The sequence below is a fragment of the Eptatretus burgeri genome, chromosome 8 (assembly GCF_056783735.1).
Source record: "Eptatretus burgeri isolate ZD-2024b chromosome 8, Ebu_testis_v1, whole genome shotgun sequence".
Classification (NCBI taxonomy): domain Eukaryota; kingdom Metazoa; phylum Chordata; class Myxini; order Myxiniformes; family Myxinidae; genus Eptatretus; species Eptatretus burgeri.
In genome coordinates, this window is record NC_140968.1 from 13,321,503 (window position 1) to 13,344,316 (window position 22,814).

The 22,814-nt window shown below is 42.1% G+C and overlaps 1 protein-coding gene across 2 annotated transcripts in view; it reads right to left on the reverse strand.

Annotated features, from left to right (window-relative positions):
* Positions 1 to 22,814, reverse strand: part of DGAT1 (diacylglycerol O-acyltransferase 1) — a 77,572-nt gene that overhangs the window by 31,045 nt on the left and 23,713 nt on the right. For both annotated transcript variants that reach the window (XM_085890946.1, XM_085890945.1), the window contains 5 exons: positions 15,420 to 15,472; positions 15,166 to 15,271; positions 10,945 to 11,079; positions 2,364 to 2,441; positions 1,766 to 1,869 (listed from right to left, as the gene is read on the reverse strand). In XM_085890946.1, coding sequence (XP_085747072.1) covers positions 1,766 to 1,869; positions 2,364 to 2,441; positions 10,945 to 11,079; positions 15,166 to 15,271; positions 15,420 to 15,472 — 476 coding nt within the window. The remainder of the gene's footprint in view (positions 1 to 1,765; positions 1,870 to 2,363; positions 2,442 to 10,944; positions 11,080 to 15,165; positions 15,272 to 15,419; positions 15,473 to 22,814) is intronic.

The following is a 22,814-nucleotide window of genomic DNA, read 5'->3' on the forward strand; positions in this document are numbered from 1 at the left end:
CAAGAAACCCAAAATCGAAGCAACTATATATCTCGCCTAATGAAGATAACTGAGCAATTAAGAGGCGATCTTTATCCTCATCCTTTTCATCACCGGGATTGCTAATGTGAAGATAAACGGCAAACCAACTAAAACGCATTCATTCAAAATAAAAGCAAAAAAAGGAAGGGGTTGAGCTCAAATAAAACAACATAAATAAACTCCAAAGTACAATGTACTTAATCTATTTACTTTCCTTGGACTATCGCCTACCTCATTACTAAATGTTATCACCCATTAAACAAGCAATACTGGGGGGAGGGGGATTATAGGTGATTATGGGGGAAGAGTGGACAGGTAAGGGCTTCCCTTATCCAGATGCAGCCACCTCAAATGCACCCAGCGGTCCACAGTGACAATATTATATACAGTACATAATCCAATGAAAAAAAACACAGATCATCATGCACTGCCTCCTCCAGCAGACAGGTATTTGCAGCATGTGTGGTTGGGATTTAACAGCCTCATTCCACCTCAATACTACGGCCAGAAGGGAGGGGAAACCAATCCATTAACATGTTTGTTGATTGGGCATAATCAACACAGCGCGACCAATCCTCCTGACAGGAAGTCACATCTGAAACCATCTAACAATTTGCCACTTTGCTGCTGTGTTGAAGAATTTGTGCCTCATCACATGTGAATGTGAATGAACATGCGTCACTCGTCAAATTAGAACGGCACTCGGTAGAGCACATACCTCCCAAGCAAGGCTGATTAGTTTACGTTTTGTATCCCACTGATAGGACGGATCTGCATGGGAACCTTAACCAAAACCTAATTGGCTTGTTCTCGTCACCGACCCAATCATCGACCCAGTTTTGTCCCAATCTGCCCACACTTTTTTTTGAAATATCCTGGTATTTATCGTTTTTTTGGCCCCATCTCTCAATGGTGAAGAATCACTTTAGAAATCAAAAAATTCTCACGTCCGAATATTCACCAAACATCAAATCAATTAGTCCTTGTTACACACCCAACCCTATCTACCAAGTTTCGTCCGAATCTGTCCATAACTTTTTGAGATATCCTGCTCGCTCACAGACAGACAGGGGTGAAAACAACCTCCGTCCACCTTCGGTGGCGGAGATACGGCAACAAAACTGATGCCTGTGCCAATACAAGCAGCCAAATGGTTATACAGAAAGGCAGAACGCATTCACGGGTCGGTCGTTCATCCCAGTCTTTGCTTGGTGTTGATGCGGGACTGGGTTTTTAAATGTCCCATCACTGATGCTGCAGAAATCTGTCTGTGGCCAAAGACAGTGCAAGACGTTCTGTTTACTCAAGGGGGTGACATAAATTGGAGTATCAATTTACATTACTATTTCATAGACCATTTGGTGTTTTTAATTGACCATTTGGCAACTTCTGTGGGTACGGGCATTGGGTTTCCATGGCAGGTAGCAAATGCTTATGAAAATTTGCGTTGCATAGTCTGTGATGTAGCACAATTTTGCATTGCCACAGAATTCTAAAAGTTAATTAAAAAAAGAAAAATAAACTGCGACATGACCGACGTGGTGGAGGAGAACCAACGCCATCAAGTACAACAGGGAAAAGCTTAAAGAATATTATTTGTTGATGCGATCCTTGGTTTGCTGGTACTTAGTAAATTTTCTCATTTTCACTCGATGTTCTTGTAAAGCATGCTGTGACCATGAAAGAATAACGAAGAGTAGAACTGATCATAGATTTCCGACAGACAGGAGAAGGACCACCTCACCATCTCGAAGAGCCGGCGCAACAGGAAACGCTTGCGGATGCGAGAGGAACGAGGAAAGTCGAGCTCGTAGCACAACGTAGGTGCAAACATGAAGTAAGATAAATCTGAGCCAAAAGAAAACAGGAACAGGAAATAATCAATATCCAAGCATCCACCTTATGCGGTGCATCAGGGAAAGGTTTTGACCCCAATCTTCCAGCCTGACGTTTGACCAAAGGTGGCAGGAGTTTGGAGTTTGGAATTTGGTCAGGGTACCGGTGATAACTCGCCGACTCTTGGTGAAAGACACTGTGGGATCTTTAACGTCTGCCAGCTAATGCTAGCAGATGGGACATCCAGCCTTAACGTCCGTCAAAACGGACGGCGCACTGACTGATGAAGCACCCCACCTGTGAAGCACCAATCCGACAGATTATAGTCCGTCCGGTAATGAAACCCTGGCAACACAGTTCAAATAGAATTGCACTACTCTTATGCACCATCCAGATGGACCTACATGTGCAAGGATTGTAGAATAGTTTATCATATACCCAAACCAACATTAAAAAGAAAACATTTACAAAGCTAGACAAGATATTTCACAAGTGCAGGCATTTACCTTTGTAGTTGAGATTGTCTGGGTAGCGGACAGGCAACACCTGCTTTGCCTCTCCATTCACTTTCCCCATGGAGGATGCTGTACAGAGGATCAAGGTAAGGAACATGTGCAGCAGCTTCACCATACACTCTATAAATCAATGTTTTGAGTCCAAAATTGCCACTAACCTCAACTCTTAAACTTGCATTAACTACGGCATATTTAACCCTCCAGACAACATCACCGACACAGACACAATGGACTTCGTTCAACAATACCGCCAAACTCATTGCCAACGAAGGTTATGTTTCACTCATCTGTCTGACTGCGAGCAGGATATCTCAAAAAATGGTTGATGTATTCGGACGCAATTTGGTGGACAGGTTGGTGTGTGACAAGAACGAAACGATTCGATTTTGGTGAAGATCTAGATGCAATAATTTTTCAAGAGATTCTTCACCATTGAGAGATCGAGCCAAAAACAACATACAGCAGATGAGTTGAGCATAATATTTCAAAAAGTTGTGGATGAGCTACGACAAAACTAGGTGGAGGAGTTGGGTAGATGACAAGAACAAGCCGATTAGATTTCGGTTCATATCCGGATCCAGATCCGGCTTATCAATGGGATACAAAACGTAAACTGTTCAGCTTGGTGGAGGTACGCGCTCTGCCGAGTGCCATCCTAGTTTCAAATACTTTTGTTCGAAAGGATTTCAAATACACCCAAGTAATAAAATTCATAGATGTTGAAACAAAATAAAACTAACTCATGTTGTCGTATCAGACATCAGATCGGGTCCGTTAACACAGATTGACTGAGCTGGTCTGATAAAGGCCTCTGTCAATGCTGAAATTATCTTTTAATCGACTGCGTGGCAACACAGTTCTTCCAGTTAATCTGTGTATATCGCACGCATTCATCCATTCATTCATCCTTCATTTTGTTCTTTCAGATCAGTATCTCCATATCACAGTGCATGCTGCTGTTAGTTGTAGAAGCTGTGGTGGTGGTGGTGGTGGTGGTGGTGGAGTAATCAAAATACCAACAATGGCTGCTAAATCCTTCAAGATTTTAGACCCCGGACAACGTCCAGAAACTCCTTCAACATCTGAATCATCATCGCCGATAGATTGGACAAAATGCATTTTGTGTCAAGAGAAGTCAAAAGAACCACTGCGATGCCCAGCTGATTCAAAGAGGACCGATATGGACATTGGTATACTTTATGATAATCTTGCAGGTAATTTGATAAGATTCAAAGAGCTTCAGAGCATTCCAGTTAATATAAAAACTTATCTAGGTTAGACAATGGAACAGGAGTTGCTTCAACTCTAAAGCCTAATGCAGCTAAATGGCACAAAAAAAATGCAAGGATAAGTACAACAATACCAAACTTCAATGGGTAGAAAACAGGAAAAGAGACGAGTGTGAAACCAACAGTGACTCGCCAAAAAAGAAAGTCACTCGCTACAGCAGTGGTGGTGCAGCCAGAACATCGCAAGACACTTGCTTCTTTTGTGGTGAAAAAAAATCAGATAACTTCCATAAGGCATCGACGGAGAAACTAGACAGAAATGTTTGACGATGTGCAGAAATTGTGCGAGACCATAATATTGTTGCGGTTTTCGCGCCCGCCGGCGTGCGGACGGCCACGTAACTCGAATCGCGGCACGTCGCCCACCGGACGGACAATCCAGTCGTGACCCTCTCGGACTAACGCCGGGAACCAGTCACGGGTGGACCTTTCGGTCTCACCGCGATCGAGCCAATCAGCCCCCGCGTGGGATAGGGTTGCTCGCCAAATTCGACCTACCTAAGTACCCACGTGGAGGGTAGACCGGGCGATCGCACCTCGCCGCAGGTCGACTTCGGACACGGGCCACTTAAGCGACCCGTTCCGTACTATCAGAATAACCGAGCGGTGTTATCGTCGACCTCGACGGTTCGATTAATTATCGGGCGTATTCAGCCCACTACCAACCCTTTACGTGAAGCAAGATGAGGGTTCAATGGGAGAAATGACGAAGCGAAGCGGGAAACAGTTCAACAATAAAGCACATTTATTCGCGACGAACGGAAAGCACACATATTCAATTCCACCAAAAGCACACAGAAAAAACACAATTCCATTTACACAAAAAGCAAATATAAAAGCGAAAAACAATGCAGAGCTAATACCGACTACTGAGCACACGGCAACACTTATACAATTCTACTTCACAGACGGCGCCGACAACACATACCCAAAACCAAGGAAAAGAATACCCTCAAGGATGAGGCGGGCCTGAGGCCGAGACCGGGTCGCGCCTACCCGTCTGGTGATGAGACGCGGAGCGGCGATGGCGCCTCACTCCGCGGGCCTCACGGACAGTGTCTGGCAGGGGGTGGGTAAGGGGCCCCCTTGGTCGCACTATCTCAGCGCGGGGGGAAACAGGAGGGGGTTGCTGATGCTCGGGGTATAGAGGATCGTTATTATCCCTGGTGTGCGTCTCCACCTCGGCCAGGTCGCGCTGCCGGCCTTCCTCGGGCGTGCAGCTCCCGGCACCGTCGCGAGCACCCCCTCGTCTGCCTTCGCCGCTGCCGCCTCTCCGCCTCTGGACTCTCCACCCTGGACTCTTCTTTGGGCTCTCCTCGTTCGACTCTCTTCAGCTTCTCCAGCTACTGCAGGCTTCGGGCTCCAGACTTCCACACCGCTCTGACTGACGAACACGGTCCTTTTATCCCCCCGTAGCTTCGCCTTTGACCCCCTCCCTTTGACCTTTCACCTCGCTCCCCATTGGCCCGAGAAAAAGTGGGCGTGAAGGCTTTTTGATCCACAAATTTGCATATATCGATCGTCCTGGAGGCGGGGCCAAATCGCCCCTCGCTCACCGATTGGACGGCAAAAAGTGGGCGTGTGTCGTTTTTGATCCGTTTTTTGAAGCACAAAATCCGTGATTTTGTACACGCTGTTCAACGTGCGCCCTGCACGAGTCCAACACCGGTACCCACAGCGGGGCAAGAACGGTGGCGATGCTACGGTTGCGAAGTGTGACGTGAAGGTCGTGGCGGTTGTGGTGAAGCGGCGTTGTGGTTGGTGGTTGATGTTGTGGTTGTGGTGGTAATCATGGCGGTTGGTCCAAAATAAAGATAGTAAAAGAAAAACGGCTATCCTGAAGAGTCGCAGCTCGCATAAATGACATGTATTCCCACTAGACAACGGGTTTGGGCCTAACTACACATATACTTGCCGAGATACCTCACCTAAGGGACCTGAATGGTGGTTTGCGAATTTGGTAACCACAACAATATGTTAGTTGCCAAATTGAGCGCTGGAGATATGATGTCCCTAGATGCAATGGACCACAGCGATTGCTTAAAAACACTCTACAAGAAAGCAGAGTCAGTGAATTGCTCTGACAGTGGAGAAAGTTCTTCTGATAAACAACTGCAGCGCCATCGTCCTGGCGGAGCTGCTTTCGTCTATTGAAGACCGTCGTGCAGAAAGCATGGAGAATGACGTAGCACCGGTGTTCAAACTAGCAGATTTAAATCAGATGTACACTTCAAGACTAAATGACCTGGGAGCAGACACATCTACTCGAGAACATTCGACCAGACTGAAAGAACGAATATTAGCCAACATACCAGACTTACAAGCCCACAAGCAAGGCAGGAACGTTCTTCTTGCTTTTCAGAATGACATCGGACTGGCACTAAAGAGGGCATTTGAAAGTGACTTTGACGAGGAGGCTTTCGTGTTGGCAAAGGCAGCTGAAATCATTCGTAAGGACATTCTGAAGCTTGAAAAGTCTGTATTTATGGGGAAATTCTCCAAGGAGTGTCAGCACCGATCAGTTTCTAAGTCTCTGACGACCCTCGTTGGGATGATAATGGGTGGATCAAACATGGTGCAGCAATCAAGCAATGCCACCGATACCCAGGCGATACTAACAGTCTCGAATTCCCCAAGAGAAGACATCAGTCGCCTTTCTCCATGTGCACACCAAGAAGCCGACACTAGGCTACTACTCCATGCAGCAGACGCTGCTGCGAATGGATACCAGAAAGTCATGTTGCGTACTGTGGACACTGACGTGCTTGTCTTGGCAATAGCATTGTTCAACCAAACGAACCTGAGTGAAATATGGGTATTATTTGGCACAGGAAAGAATTGCAGACACATACCAGCAAACACCATTGCCCATACCCTAGGTCCAGATAAATCTTTGTCTCTGCTAATGTTCCATGCCTTCACCGGTTGTGATCAGACGTCATTCTTTCTGAACCGAGGAAAGAAAACAGCATGGAACACAATGAAGGTTTTCACAGATGTGGTGGAAGCCTTTTCCGACTCTTGGTAGAGTACCTCCTTCAGACGAGAAATTGAAAGAACAAATGCAAACAATTGAACGGTTTGTTGTCGTCATGTATGACCGGACAAGCTGTTGTAACAGTGTTGACGATGCCCGAAGAGAGTTATTTACTCAAAAGGGGAGATCCATTGAGTTCATTCCACCTACTTCAGCTGCACTGTGTCAACACACAAAGCGGGCAGCATATCAGGCAGGGCATTGCTGGGGGCAGGCATTACTGCGAGATCCAGAGTTACCAGATCCTGCTGACTGGGGATGGTTTAAAGGGGCCTCACAGTTGTGGGAACCTCTGTGGACAACCCTGCCTGAAGCATCCAAATCGTGCAAAGAACTTCTTAAGTGCGGCTGCAAAGTGGAAAGAGGATGCCTGCGCCAGTGCAAGTGTGTGAAGGCAGAGATGGCATGTACAACATATTGCAAGTGTCACAGAGAATGTGAGCATCAATAACATGATTAAGCAATATTAAGCATCATTAAGCATCATTTTGTGCCTCGAGGTAGATTGCTGTTTCTATATACAACTAATAATGTACTGCTTAAAAAACCATTGCTGAATCTTGTTGTGATGCGATGACTTCGATCTATTATAACAAGATGAATGTGCACCATATTGATAGACGTTTCTCTTAGAAAAACAAATCATAGTAAAGCCCATGCCTACATGCGATAGTAATAAAATAATTATAATTTTAAGAAAACCTGACTTCATTAAGGATACATTAGCTTTTACAGTTATCCACTTAACAGTTTGGGAGATCCACCTCTCAAGAAATGGAGGTAAAAACGGAAATTTTTGTCCAATTACTTTGTATTTACACATGATAATATTCCAAAACTTAAAGACGCATTGCGTAGATGAAAGTTACACGTCATAAGAATGTTTTGCCAACTGCAGAACTAATGTGCTTTATTATACGAAGGGAGAGTTTGCATTCCCCTTTTATTATGCAAATGAGGCAACAATTTGGTTTAAGTATGTGAGGCAATATGCGACTCAAAGCATGGAAAGAATATATCAAGTAGCGTGGATGTTATTCAGCAAAAAGGACCCTTTTTACCTCCTTTTCGGAGAGGTAGATCTCCTCAACTGCTTCAGCATGGTGGCCATCTTGGATTTTTGTGACATTTTAAAAATTGTTGCATTGTAGAAATATGCAAACATCAGTATAGAAACTAACTATGCAATATCACAGTTAAAGAGGATGAAAAATATTATAAACAAGTCCGAAAGCAGTTTTTTTACTCAGTGGCGGCCATCTTGGAAAGAAACTGAAATGGTCCCATATCTAGAAATGTTCAGCACATTAAAAGCTATATCTGTGCCAATTTTCGTGCTTTTCACCCAAAATGCACAATTGGTCTGTTATGTGGCACCATTCTGCAGCACTATAAAAACTAAGTTTCCTGTTTCAAATGATTTTCAATTTTGTTTGACTGCCAGATAGGCAGACAGAGTTATTAAAAAAAAAAAAAAACACTGTCAATCTGTGCTCATGTGCGATCGAGATTCTGTACAATTTACCAAATTCAGAGCCAAAGTACTGCTAAACTGCATTTTCATGTTCCGATAAGTGTTCTACAGTGTTTCAATTGTGTGTGTATATATATATATATATATATATATATATATATATATATATATATATATATATATATATATATATATATATATATATATATATATATATATATAATTCAATTGCAATTACGCACTTCCTCAATCATAGACTGAAGTCTGCAGACAGACAGACAAAGTGAACCAGTTGCTTAAAGAGCAGGTTTTGGGTCACTGATGACTTCGCACGATACGAAGGTTGTAAGCACATTAATAATAATTGTTGGGCAATTATTTTCTTACATTTGAAACTCAAAATATGCTAAAATTAACTTTTAAGTCAAAACTTTTGTCAGTGATCGAAAAACATTCCAGAAGTTACCTAAGATGCTATGACGTCACGTTATCCGAAAACTTCGTGAACATTCGGAAACAGCGCGTGAAGAATGGCGAGATGCGAATCAGAGAGTGATTTCAGTGGCGATGAAATTGAGCGTTTTCATTCCGATATTGCCGAGGACAGGTCGGAGGATGATGGGAATTTATACTTTGGAGTTTCTGGCCCTGAGCCATATAAATTCGAGCCACTTGCAAGTGCAAGGAAACGGCCTATTTCGTGTACAAGTGGCAGGACTGACTGCCAGCTCAGGGAGGACGGACACCTCCCGTGGTGCAGAAGGGCGAAAGCTCGCTTGATCTTGATTTTAAGTACGAATACAGACCGTGAAAGCGTGGCCTCGTGATCCTTTTGACTTTTTGGGTTTTAAGCAAGAGGTGTCAGAAAAGTTACCACAGGGATAACTGGCTTGTGGCGGCCAAACCTCAATAGCGACGTCGCTTTTTGATCCTTCGATGTCGGCTCTTTCTATCATTGCGAAGCAGAATTCTCCAAGCGTTGGATTGTTCACCCACAAACAGGGAACGTGAGCTCGCAAAAATAAGGTAAGTTTGGTAAAATTTGAGCTTTTATTCGTCGAGTTATGAATGTTTCAAGTTGAGGGCACCTGGCGCGTATGGCCGCGGGCGCCTTGACTAGATGTTAGGCCGCAGCGCTTTTTCCACAAAGATATTGTTTAAAAGGCAGGGAAAATTCGCCCGTTTTGTTTGTACAAATCTTATCCACTGCCAGCGAATGTTTGATTCCTTCGGGAATCGGTGGGAGCGATTACCCGTTTTCCAGCCATTTTCACAAAACATGACGACACACGTACGAGGCATGATGTACAAATATCCAATTATCTTAGTTCTACAATAATTCAAAATAAAAAAGGATAATATAGACAGTTGCAAGCTCAAAAAAAAAGCGAAAGAACGGCCCGCTCAACTGGACACTTCTTCAATGAAAGAGTGAGCTTCCGCTTTGTTTTGGAGAACATGACGTCACCATCCATATATGGCACGCTGCTGTTTTTTTTTTTTCCAACAGCCTCGAGAAATAACAACTTTGGAGTTAAATTTCATTAATTTTCCCAATAGTGAGGCAACCACAATAGTTTGCATTGAACTATTTAATGCACATATAATCATATTGATAAATTTTCAGAACATATTTGGTGACCCGGAACCTGCTCTTTAATAATGCTTTTTGCTTCATGCATGGGGTGGAGGTGATGCTGTCAAGAAGCGAGGGATTGTGGTGGGTGGCATCCGTATCTCTCCAAAGTAGTCATTCTGGTCCAGACGACGAAGGAGACAGAGAGCCAGAGAGCCAGAGAGACAGAGACGGAGCACGATGTTGCCTCTTGGTCCAAAGCTCAACGGCTGCGACATGCAACACATCGGGAAACACCCTCATGCGTGGCAGGTCCCATCATTGGCCGCCAGCTACCTGTGGGTGGCACCAGCTTGTGGGAAGAACCCTCAAAGAAATGTCCCACCACTCTCCAGCTGACTTTGCCACCATGGGTTGCAATGCACTGGCTGTACAGCCCGTGATGGTTTCCTTCAAAAGCTCTTTCTGCCAACTGTGAAAAGCCACAAGTCCTCTACCTGGCCTTGCCTGTTTGCAGAAGATTTTACACAATACAACCTTACTCTATAATGGACGCTCACTGCCTCCTCAATGCACATTTGACAAGACGACTTACCTATAAAGATATATAATACAAGGGTAAATCTAACCTACCCAATCACACGGTTGATGCTGGTCTTAACACAATCTATCTATGGAACCCCCCCCCCCCCCGACACCCCTTCCATGCCACAATGTTAATTTTTGTAATTACATTTGTGGTCTGAACATTCCACCACCACTAGTATTAAAATGGTCAAACTCTTCCAGTATCAATATCATTTTTTTCCAAAACAAGTATGCCCGCTCAACATCAAACTATAATCATATTTAAAAAAAAATGGATTTTATCAATTGAAGGCTGATGGGGGTTTTGCTAACCACTGTGTGAAGTGAGGTGTGGGGACATTAAAAACGCTTGACCTTTAACAAATGGGAAAAAAATAAAACAAATGCACAAAACAGCTGCACCTCGCTTTTGATGGGATTTAATAAACTATTTTCAGCTTTCAGTTGATTAAAAAAAAAAAAAAAAAAAATCTATTGTTCAAGGTGTCTGCAGATGCAGACCGACACGCACCTTCGTGGAGACCAGTGACATGCAATGCGTAACACACAAAATGTATCCCCAACGATCAGACGTAATCCACGACATGCATTTCAATCGGTTCACTTACCAGAGAGTGAGCGAATCGGTTTCCTTTTGTGTGTTGCGAGGCGTTGCGCTTCTCGACACCAGCTGTTAACCTGCCTGTACGAGTACATTTTGAGGAAGATGACTGTGTAACATGCGAGCACAATCACAGCAGGAACTGCAAACAAAACAAACAAATCGTGTTTCAAAAGAACCAAGGAGTATTAATACAATGCCCACGTATTGCAAACAACAAGCAGTAAAATCAGATGTCATGTGGAAAATGAAAACACTCGTTATTGTACAAATGGGATATGCATAAGCTACCAAATTTATTTTTCAATCAGGGTTTATTTAGAGGAAAACTGGAGAAGGAAGGGGAAGAACTAAGAAGTAGAAACAAAAGAATCAAGGTGAATGGTGATACAAGTTCTTCATGAGTGGAGAATAATAAAAATACGATACAAGAGAAAATGTTGGCACAGGTCCTGTTCAGTCATTCAAACTCATGGGCCTCACCATCAGCAACGATCTTTCTTGGGCAAACCACATTTCTAGGTTGACCTCCAAAGCCAGTTGCCGACTGGGAATCCTCCATCATACAAAGTCCTTCCTTGGCACACCTGAAATCCTATCCACCAACAAGGCCTTCATCAACAGCTTGATGAAATACTGCTTTCCCCTTTGGGCTGGCTCCCTTTCCTCATCTTGCTCAGCTTGAAGCGGTGGAAACCAAGGCCTTCAAAAGATCATTGTAATCTCCCATGTTGAATCTGAATCTTTGAGCTCATCACTTCCCCATCGAAGACAGGTTGATGGTCTCTTCGTCTTCTACTGCGTCCTTTCTGGTGTTGTACCCTATGCTCTTTCCATGCTTTGTCGCCATCCAGGTCCACAATCAACCCTCTTCTGGTAAAACGACCTAAATCTAGGATCACTGCTCACCTCAAACTCATTTGTTCCTCTTTTTTTCCACCTGTGGAATCAACTTCCACATCCTCTTCAATCTCATTCTTCCATCCAGGTCTTCAAGAAAGCTGTTCACTGCCATCTGATATCATCCCCAATCCAAAATAATGACATTTGTTTTTCTCGACACCCGTTAACTTCACCCAAATCCCTTCTAATTAGTGAGCGAATCGGTTTCCAGATTGGTGGTGGTATTTACAACAATAAATAAATAAGGTGGTGGTCTTTTTCCTCCTTGAAGATTCCTTCTCCATGCATGCATGCATGTTTTGCATCCTGTTTTTGTCAGTAAAGTCCTGATCCAGTGTGCGAGCACTTCCACAAGCTTCAACTATGGTCCACCCCCCCCCCAAAAAAAAACTAAACAAACTAGAACGGGCACTCATAGAGCGCATACCTTCGCCGCCACTACTTTTTTTTGTTCTTGGTACGAGTGTGGGGAACTGGTTTCATATGAATGGTCTTATGACACAAACCACATATCTATAATGTCATGACCCCCCCCCCCCACCGACTTTCGGGGGCTACGGACGAAACAACAATCAACTCACGTCGTTTTGGCGAGTCTTCACTCGCAAGCTCGGTGAATACAACGTTTCAACAAGAGAAGGTAATCTCGTTTGATGCTGGTTTCATGCAAATCGAATAAGAATTGACTGAGTTATGCCGAAAACCGCATATTTTTCAAGGGCGTGACCCCCCCCCCGACATTTTACCCCAACCGGTGACATGTGTTATGACGTCATTGTGTCACAAGATTGGGCATTAAATTCTGAACATTTTGGTGCTGGGTTCATGCAAAGCGGACAAGAATTGACCGTGTTATGACAAAAACCGCATATTTTTCAAGGTCGTGACCCCCCTGACCTTTGACCCCCCCTAGCCGGTAATAAGAGTATGGGCGTCATCGTGTCATATTGCATATCACAAGATGAGGCGTTGAATTCTGAACATTTTGGCGTTAGTTGCATGCAAATTGAATAAAAATTGACCGTGTTATCGTAAAAAGACGATTTTGACCTTTTTGTGACCTTGACCTTTGACCCGAACGATCCCAAAATCTAATCGAATGCTTCCTGGCTAATAACCAATCATCCCACCAAATTTCATGCAATTCGGTTTCACACTTTGAGTTATACGAATCACAAGATTACAAATAAATAAATAAATAAATACACACCGACCAAAACATAACCTTTCGCAGAATGCGAAGGAAATAATAATAATAATAATAATGATTTTTTTTTAAGGAAAGATATTTGGTGGTAGGGGTATAAAAGAAATAAATGAATGAGAATATTTGAATGCACAAAGGGGAGAACTAAATGGGGTCGAGGACATACAGTTTATAGATTGAAATATCATACTCCAACACACTCTTGTTGTTCCCCCCCCCCACCCCCCAATTTTTTTTTTTTTACATAAGTAAAGGGATTAAGAAAAAAAATATGAAACAAATGTATTTTTATTTACTTATACACACCAACAGTGGTTATCAAAATTATGAAAACGGTGACCAAACATGCTGTAACCCTCCAAAGAATGCTCCATTTTAATTCTGTAACTCACCCCACACATTATTGCAGATTCTGCCTTAGATAAAGCAGAACATCTAAGCTGTCTTTGCCTCCATATCACATGGACCCAACCTATCCTGTTCTGTCCCCATCTTAACCCCTCATGCTCACTGTCTAATGGACTAGGTATGCTTCTAACCCAAGAAGGTGGAGATAGTTATTTGTGCCATATCTCAGGCAATCGACACAGTGTGGCATCCCATTTTGGTTGCCAAGCTCTATCACATAGAAGGCAACCTTCATTACTGGATTTTTGACTTAATCTACTCATGCAGCCAAATTTGTTGCCATCAATGGAACCCCTTCTTCCCCCGTCACGGTCGAGGAGTTCCCCAAAGCAGTGTTTTTGGCCTCGTCTTTGTTTCTAATCTGCATTCAATGACCTTTCCAATACTATGAAAGACCCACACTCTTCCTTTTTGCAGATGACTCCATATCGTGTCATACAATACCCCCATCCCTCTACTTGGCAGACAACAGCTGCGGCTCTCTGCTGCTCTGGAAATGAATCGACACTGGAACATGTCTTTTTCACCTCGAAAATCTCACTGGACCAACTTGTCACTCCAGAAGGACCATAAAGCTAACTGACTTGTCTATTTCCATGGTCATCCATTGGAAGAGGTTCAGCCTCAAGAAATTCTATGCCTAACCACCAGGAATGACCTTCACTGGGCCAACCACAGAGCAAAGCTGGCCTCCAAAGCCAGGCACCTACTCGACATCCAGTCAATTCAAATCTTCTCCAAAAGAATAAATAAATAAATAAAACAGCTATTCTCAGTCTACAAGGCCTTTGTCTATAGCTCCCTCCTATGGGATGGCACCTCAGCATCACATCCGTCTACTCCTGGATTCTGTGGAATCGAAAGCTATCATTATTGGAATCTCCCATATCATTAATGGCTGCCAATGACAAGGCCAAAGTACAAGGTCTGTTGCTTTCACATCACAGGCAAGGTGGTGGTCTCTATTTTTTACCGACTTCTCCGCTATTGCTCCCTCTGCTCTCTGTCCTCCGACACTCTCCAGCCACTCCAGGATGCCAATGTTCTTCCAGAAACCCTCGACTGGTTACGCTTTCAAAATCAAAGCTGACTGTGGGCTCAACTCCTTTGTTCCTCACTTTAACTATCCATAGAACAATCTTCCAGAAGCTGCGCTTTCCCGGTCTTCCCTCTAAGGTTTCAAGCATGCAGTACACAGCCTCCCCTCGTGATCCCCAATCCCAACTTATGATCTTTATTCCACTCATTAATCATTCCTAACCGACCCTCTTACTTGCTTTCAGTGACCCCATTTATTAATTTGTTTATTCCCTTGCTGGTTGTGCTCAATTGTTACCCTGCTATGACACTGTCAACTTAGCCTACCTCTATGAGCCTTGCTCTGAAACAGATAAAAAAAAGGGAAGGGATAATTAAACACAAAGACACTTACAAATTTATTTGTAACAATACATTCTATAAGATTTAGAACAACCTGACTATCAAATCTCCAACGTGGGTATAGTAGCGAAAGATAATGTTTTCCACGAGTGTGCAACCAACTAATTGCAATGTCATAGACTCTAGCTAACCAGCTGCACTCACTTAGATCACACCAAATTCCCTTGTTCTGTCCCCTAGCAAATATGTATAAAGGACATTTAACAAACCATTCGACAAAAGTTTCCCCAGTCTCACACGACATAAAAACTACAAGACCCACAGGTTCACCTGCATTGATGCTAGGTAAATAGATGATCACGATGGCTGGTACCGAGAGAAGCAAAGAGAAAATGCTGGAATGCAGGAACAGGCCAAAACCCTCTTGTACATAGCCCTGGAACAAAAATAAATAAATAAATAAATAAAGGCAAAATAAATCCACATCAATGGTGTACTTTAAACATTTTTCAAAAATCATAGACAGTGCCGAGCAGGTCATCCATAATTTATTTTCGTTCAGACAAAAAAAAAAGGAAGCTTACCCGAGCCAAGAGCTTCTCCGTGAAGAAAATTGAAATTACAAACACGTTGGAAACTGCATAAACACAGAATTACACAAAGTTGTCACTCATTTCAGTGAAATGCAGACAAAGAACATTGACATCTCAACAATTTGCTCAAATTAGTACAGAAGATTGATTCAAGACAAATGTCGTGATTCATTTATATGTTTGGCAGTGTAAGTATATATATATATATATATATATATATATATATATATATATATATATATATATATATATATATATATATATATATATATATATATTAAGTACTCGCAGGGTACCCGACATTGCCTTGTGCTGTTCTAATCCTAATGGCATTTCGAAGAAATCAAAAAAAAAAATGTTCAATTTATTTTTGTGAGGGCCAAAAACCCTGCCCTACACCCACAAAGGAACGAAGTCAGGGATCATTTAACATAATCTTTCATATAGCAACAAAGGTTTTGGCAAGATAGAGCCATTAAAAAAAAAAATCTACATAAAATTAATCTACATGTTTTCAAAATTTTCATTTTCTCTTTTTTGACCAAAACATTGATGAACCTCTGGACAGTCTGGCTATCTCTGAGAGAAATAGCAAACACACAACACACACACACTAGCCTAAGTGGGGAATTGCATTAGATTAGTGTTAAAGGGGGTATATTAGCTTAGAAACACACACATACACTGAGACCGGGTAGGTCTCCGTTCCATCTCCTGAAACCCATCCACGTGTGGAGATGCTCAACAACTTGCACACACATTTGCGGTTCCGCTATTCGTGGACCCCACGTACAGTATTTTCCGGTGTTTAAACCACGGCCGTGTATCAACTGCACCCATTTTTCACCCTCAAAATAAATCAATATATTGATCATTATATTTTCTGATCCAGATCTAATTACGTTCATACACCAAAGCAATGGAGGTATCAACATGTTTACTACCATGTCCGCTTAATTTCATCTAACACAGTCTTATTCTCATTTTCAAAAAGTTGAATTCCAAGAAGCTTCGATTTTGCTTTCTTATTATTTAAAAAAAAACATATCAAAAGGATTTTTTTTATTACTAGAGAAAAAAAAGGAAGAAAAGGGATTCACACTGGTATCATACAAATTTCTTGTGGATTTGTGACCCTGAAAAGGGCTGTTTGGATTTGATGAAGCTTTTCAGCGAAACCTAAGGAAATCCTTGTCAAACAATGCTTTCCTCATTTAAGGCAGCATGTAACTCCTTGTCCGAATCAGGGAAGAGCAAGTCCCCATCGCTGTCACCATCATTTGCAGCCTCCTCCTCCAAAGATGATGTTGTCCTCTGTGCTATCCATGTTGTTAAGCCGCTCTCACACCTTGAGGTTTTAGCCAGCGTATGGTAACGTATCAAAATGTATGTAAAACGCTGGCGTACGCTGAACTATTGACGTTTTTTTTCCAGTTTTGGGCGTATTCATAACGAGTTGGACGTATGCATAACATATTAGTAACGTACACAGAACGTTTCGATAACATATAGATAACTTATAGCAACGAATACTTAGCGTGTTGTTGGCGTTCACAGCCTATGCCCAACGATAGTCTAACTTATGCATAGCGCGGTAGCGTATCGCCGACGATCACGTGGCGTAGGCTATTAATAGGCTGCGGCTCAATGATTCAAATCATAACCGCACTAGACATCGAAGTGTCAAGCCGCCGTCACACCTTGACGTTTTAGCCAGTGTATGCCGACGTATGAAAAATTTGCCGAATACGTTATGGGTAAGTTTTGTATACGTTAAGAGCACGCTGAAGCACGCTGGCATACATCATAGTATGCCGAGTACGTCGACAAATTTTAAGCATGCTGAAAATTTTTAGACTATGCCAGCGTATGATGCACACGTTCCGCATACGCTGGTCATAAGTTGTAGGCACGTTATGCGATTGTTGACACACGTTACTTGTAAGTTACTCATAAGTCGAAACACGTCGAGGTAATGTTTAGCATACCCGAAACTTTTTTCAGTATACCGTGCTGTAGTTTTCATCCACCATTTTTGGAAAATAAACAGCAAACAGCAGATGGCTTTCATGATATTAAAAGACTGCCAGAAGCCTCAAATTGATTGGCTTTCTTTGCCATCGGTCACTGATTAGCTGAGAAAAGGTGTCGCAGGTTGTAAGCTTTGAATGCCGCGGTGACGCCCTGATCCATCGGATGTAGGAGAGAAGTTGTATTTGGAGAAAGAAACACAACTTCAACTTTGAAGCCAGTTGAGGAGTCGAGGTCGACTGGGTGACCAGGTGCATTGTCCAACAGTAACAGCGCTTTCTTTTCAAAGTTATGTTTTTCACAATAAGTTTTCACTGTTGGAGAAAAGTCATGCACAAACCAGGTCTGAAAAATGTCCCTGGTCATCCAAGCCTTGCGATTTGAACACCAGATGACAGGCAGGGTGGTCTTGCAGAAACCCTTCATTGCTCGTGGTGTTTTAGAATGGTAAACGAGCAAGGGCTTTAATTTAAAATCTCCTGCCACATTGCCTCCAAGCAAGAGTGCAAGGCGATCTTTGGCAGCCTTAAACCCCGAAACACTCTTTTCTTCACTTGCAACAAAGGTGGGGATGGCATCTGCTTCCAGAAAAGCCCCGTTTCATCTATGTTGAAAACAAGCTGTGTGGTGTAATTGCAGTGTTCTGTTATCGCCTGCAGGTTAGTGGAGAACTCATCCACTGCCTGCATGTCAGCACTCGGTCTCGCCAGCAATCTTGATACTGTGCAGGTTTCCACGACGCTTAAAAGCGCTCCAACCAACCTCGGTTCACTGTAAAATTCTCCACCGTCAAACTGTTGCCTTCTTGTTGTTTTAATTTTTTCAAACAAACTTTTAACCTTTTCCATTATAACATTAGCTGGGCATTTTGGCACCATATTTAACACTGCAATCATTTTGTAACAGAAAAAAAAAGCAAGCACGATAATGCTATGACACGGTAAGGGATGGCAGGAGATGAACAGAAAAAGAGAGCCTGATGTAGGGTCACTTGAATGGTGCGATGCGGTTATTTTTTTTATTTATTATTTTGCATTGCATGATGTGTTCGTGTCACCGAGATGCTTTTGCTTTACTTAGATGTATTTTTGCACCTTTTTTTTTAGCGTTTTCATTAAAAGCCAATCGTTAAGCATCACAGAAGTAACATTCCTTTTAAGGTCCCATGTCACTCAAAACTTTCTGGTTATTTATATATTAACTTGACCTTCCTGGTGAAGAAATCACCCACGTTTGTTTTTTTTAATCAAAAATGAGATAATTAGACCAATATTTCGAACATTTCTGGTGCTTTTCAAAAATTGCTATTCCCCGCCCCTTTAAAAAGGGGACTTCAGTGAACCGCAGCCTTCACGTCATATGCAGAACGCGACTCGCACAGAGTGGATTGACTAGATGTCGCACGCCGTATAAAGTACGTACAAATGCATTGTGCAAGTGTTTGCTATCTTACTGATCGTCTTAATTCCTGTGATTGTTTCGTGGACAATAAATTCTGCTTCTGAGCCGTGTATGCACAATAATCACGAGGCAATTATTTATCCCTTTACTACCTTGTCGTAGTCGGGTACAAATCCAATACAGGTATGCACAATGAAGGGCTATAACATGTCCACAAAATATTCAATGCGACTGTTGAACCTTTCCATTAAAAAAGAAACTTACAGGGACGTACAAGTCAAATACTAAAGATTAATATTGCATCATTTCAAGGCGCAAGGAGATAATTTTAAAATCAAACAATGTGAAAAACCTGCACACACATTTTGCAGCTTATTGAATTGTTCGTTGAAACCAGCCTGCTGGGATAGGGACGATTCACATACATGCAAGCCAGGTATGGCTGCACTCGACATACATGGGTTTATTATAAAGTGAAGGTACTGTGTCTATTGGCTTGCTATTCATTAACATTTAGCCAAAATGCTGTAATAAATGAACAGGGAAAAATATGTTGGCACAACTATGAAAGACTAATTTATCTGTCCTATTACACGGTCTCATAGCCTCGGGACTCTTACACATTGACTTATACATTGTGTGCATGCTAATACAAGTTACTTGTCAACTCGAGTCTAGACTAGTCTGATAAATCTGACGTGCTGTAGTTTTCTTTTATTATTCTCTTTTCTTCATTGTTTTCTACTGGCACTATATGACGACAGTAGGAATAAAATAAATAAAAATGCAACAGAACGTCAGATTTATCGGACTACTCTAGACAATTGTGTCGCAAGGTGTGTTCTGCACACAAGTTTTCATCGTATCCGGACAGCGAGATTGCTTCGTTTTATGCACGGACAGACACGGCCGATGACATGGGCTGGCCTTGCTTGTGATTCATTCACCGTGGTGAAACATGTCCGCTGCTCTGGTCACGTCACCTCACTAAAATATTTCTGATATCGAGCAGTATGCAAGCAGAATTTACATTATTGAATTACGAATAGGATTTAGTCGAACCAGTTGTTATTGCCAAGTCTTCCTTCGATGTGCTCCCGATCATCATGAACTCTGGGAATTTCATCACAATTTTCCTCTGCTTGTCCTGCTTCGGGCTCGAACTGGTAAGGCCATATTTCATTTCCAGCTGCCTGAACTTCACCTCCCGTGACTATGTTATCCGACAATTCTCCATCCGATTCAGACCAAAATCCTTCATTTCTCTCACACTCACTGTCGCTCGCAGACAAGTCAAAGTCCATGCCATCCATTATTCAAAACCAAATGTTTGATTTTTTTTTAAAGCAGAAATGAACGAAGCGATTGAGTTGACCAATCGAATGTGGAAACACACAGGAAGCCAATAGAATCATGTAGACCACAAACCCGAGTAATTTACATGCAGCCTTTGTCGTCCTGCGGGTTACGCCCCTTTCAGTAGATTTCGGCAGAATTTTTAGGGGCGCTCCCAAAGAGGTTTGTTTTTTTTAATATTACATTTTGCAGAACGAGTATTGTGAAAAAAATTGTCAGATCTGAAATCACGATGAAAAACTCCTATAGGATATATATGCAATTTCAGTACTTTTGGGTGTCATGAGACCTTTAAAGTGTTTCTTGCCCCGAGAGCTGGACTCCACTGCTTTACATATTCATGATAAAATATGACTTTAGGGCACCGATAACAAGCAATTTGATCTGCAGTGCAGATACTTTTGCCCTCAGGTAGTGTGGTGCACGTAAAACTCGAGATACAATTTAAAAGCATTCATGATGCATGTGTGAAAAACAGGTTTTATTCTGTTTGCAGCAATGCACATCAAGCGGCGCGACAATGAAACGATGTTAATCGGGGCGACTTTAAGCGGGGTCTCTAGAGGTTTCCTTAGAAGCTGGTTACTGGCGACCCGCAGCAGTCTACTCAGAGAAAAAATGTCAAAGGTCGCCACCTACTTCAGCGGTCATTTTTCGATTTTTAAAAAAAAAAATTTTGTCACCACCAAATCTCTACACCCCGTTTTGAAATCCGAGACGAAAACACATTAATATTTCGATAAAAGCGGGCTAACTTTTACTGTTAGTACTCTCGCCAGGTCTAGCACAACACTGACCTTAAAATAACACAAGCAAATAAAACACGACTCCTGCAATAGAGAGTTCTCTGCTTTAGCCTTGTTTTGGACTGTTGGCCTGATACCCTGATTCCATACAGCAATGACCTCAAGAAAATAAACTTTGTAGGCCTCGCAGTTTCGGTGCCGAAACAAAAATGCCTGTTTGACTTTGGATTTTCAAAGAAGTCCAAATACATGTGAGGTAAGCTTCTGACCATCAGTAATTGGTCTAAACTTGCACTCTCGCGAGTGCGACGTTGTTGTTGTTTCACGAAACACGCGTTTCACCTCGTCCATTTTGAGCTTTTGTCAAGTGATGCAGCTCCAAAATACACGGTCAGCCATTGTGCCTTTTTAATTTATAAAGTAATTAGCCTATAAGCTTAAAGCAGCTTTTGTACATGTTATTATTCGTGGTTATTTGCACTGAAAATCTCCGTTTATTCACTGAAGTGAAGGCCTAGTATGAGCAGCTGTGAACTAGCCAACTGAATACTGGTACCGCAGGTACATGCATGTACCATCGACTTGCAAGCTTTTCTTGACGGTATAACAACACTATATTGGCGGATAATGTAAAGTGGAAGTTTAACAAAATTGGGATTGTGACTGACGCAGTATTCACACTTAGACTGTTTGATTGGTTGACTGATTGAAGCCAGCTGACATCAAATAAAGAAATTATCAGAAAACGAGTGAAGTTAAATACATGTTTATCATTCATTTTCAAAGCATAAACTCGTCTAAAGTTATTAGTTTGAGCTGTTTATTAAATCAAAACAAAACACAATAAAATAATAATAAACAATATTTAACAAAGCAAACTGAAATCGAAGAGGGAAAATATGCATAAAATGAGTGAAAGAAAATTTACAAATATAATACTTAGCTTCCCTATGCTTAAATAGTTCATCAGATATTTAGGGAGTTGTGAAGTTTAGGTGTTGTCATTGTTTGAGGTGGCCCTCAACTTCTGGCTAATGGTAGGCCCTTTTGAAAAGCAGTTTCTCACAGTGATGAATGCATTTGGACTATTTTCAGTTACTCCACTGCTTAACATCCAAGCAATTTTCATTACCTTTAGTGAGTGGGGTGTGGGCCACATTAAAAATGATAGCATGGGAAACTTACCAATTCATACTTTTTCATTCACAAGTATACAGCACATGTACATTTTAATTATTTGCTATTTTCAGAATTCCCTGAACCTCTCCCTGTCCCTCCACCTGAACCTCTCCCAGTCTCTGAACCTGAATCTCTCCCAGTCTCTGAACCTGAATCTCTCCCAGTCCCTGCACCTGAACCTCTCCCTGTTTCTGGACCAGTCTGCTCTCCCTCTCCTGAACCAGTCAACCATCCCACTGTAAATCAACCGGCGAACTCTTTCTCACTTTCTGAATCTGCCATGACCATCACCCTCTCTGCAAGAAAATCAACTTGCAGTTCCTGATCCAGTGACGGTCTACTGCAGCCAACTCATTAACATTCTCTGAACTAATTAACTCCGACATACAGTCTGAATCATCTAGTTCTTTAATAGTACAAGAAACTTTAACATGTAGCTCCCCCATTAATCTCTCTCTCATGATATCTCTATGTGTCATGTAAAAGATCTTGATACATCTTCACCTAATGAAGGTCCTGGCCAGGATGTAATCAATAAATTGTTGGGAGAATTATTCTCAGAAGCAGAACGTATCCACACAGTTTACAAATGCCAACAGTTACAATGTTGGAAATCAAGTAATACTGAAATAGAAAGACAGCAAACGAAATCGAGATTTAGCCATGAATGGCT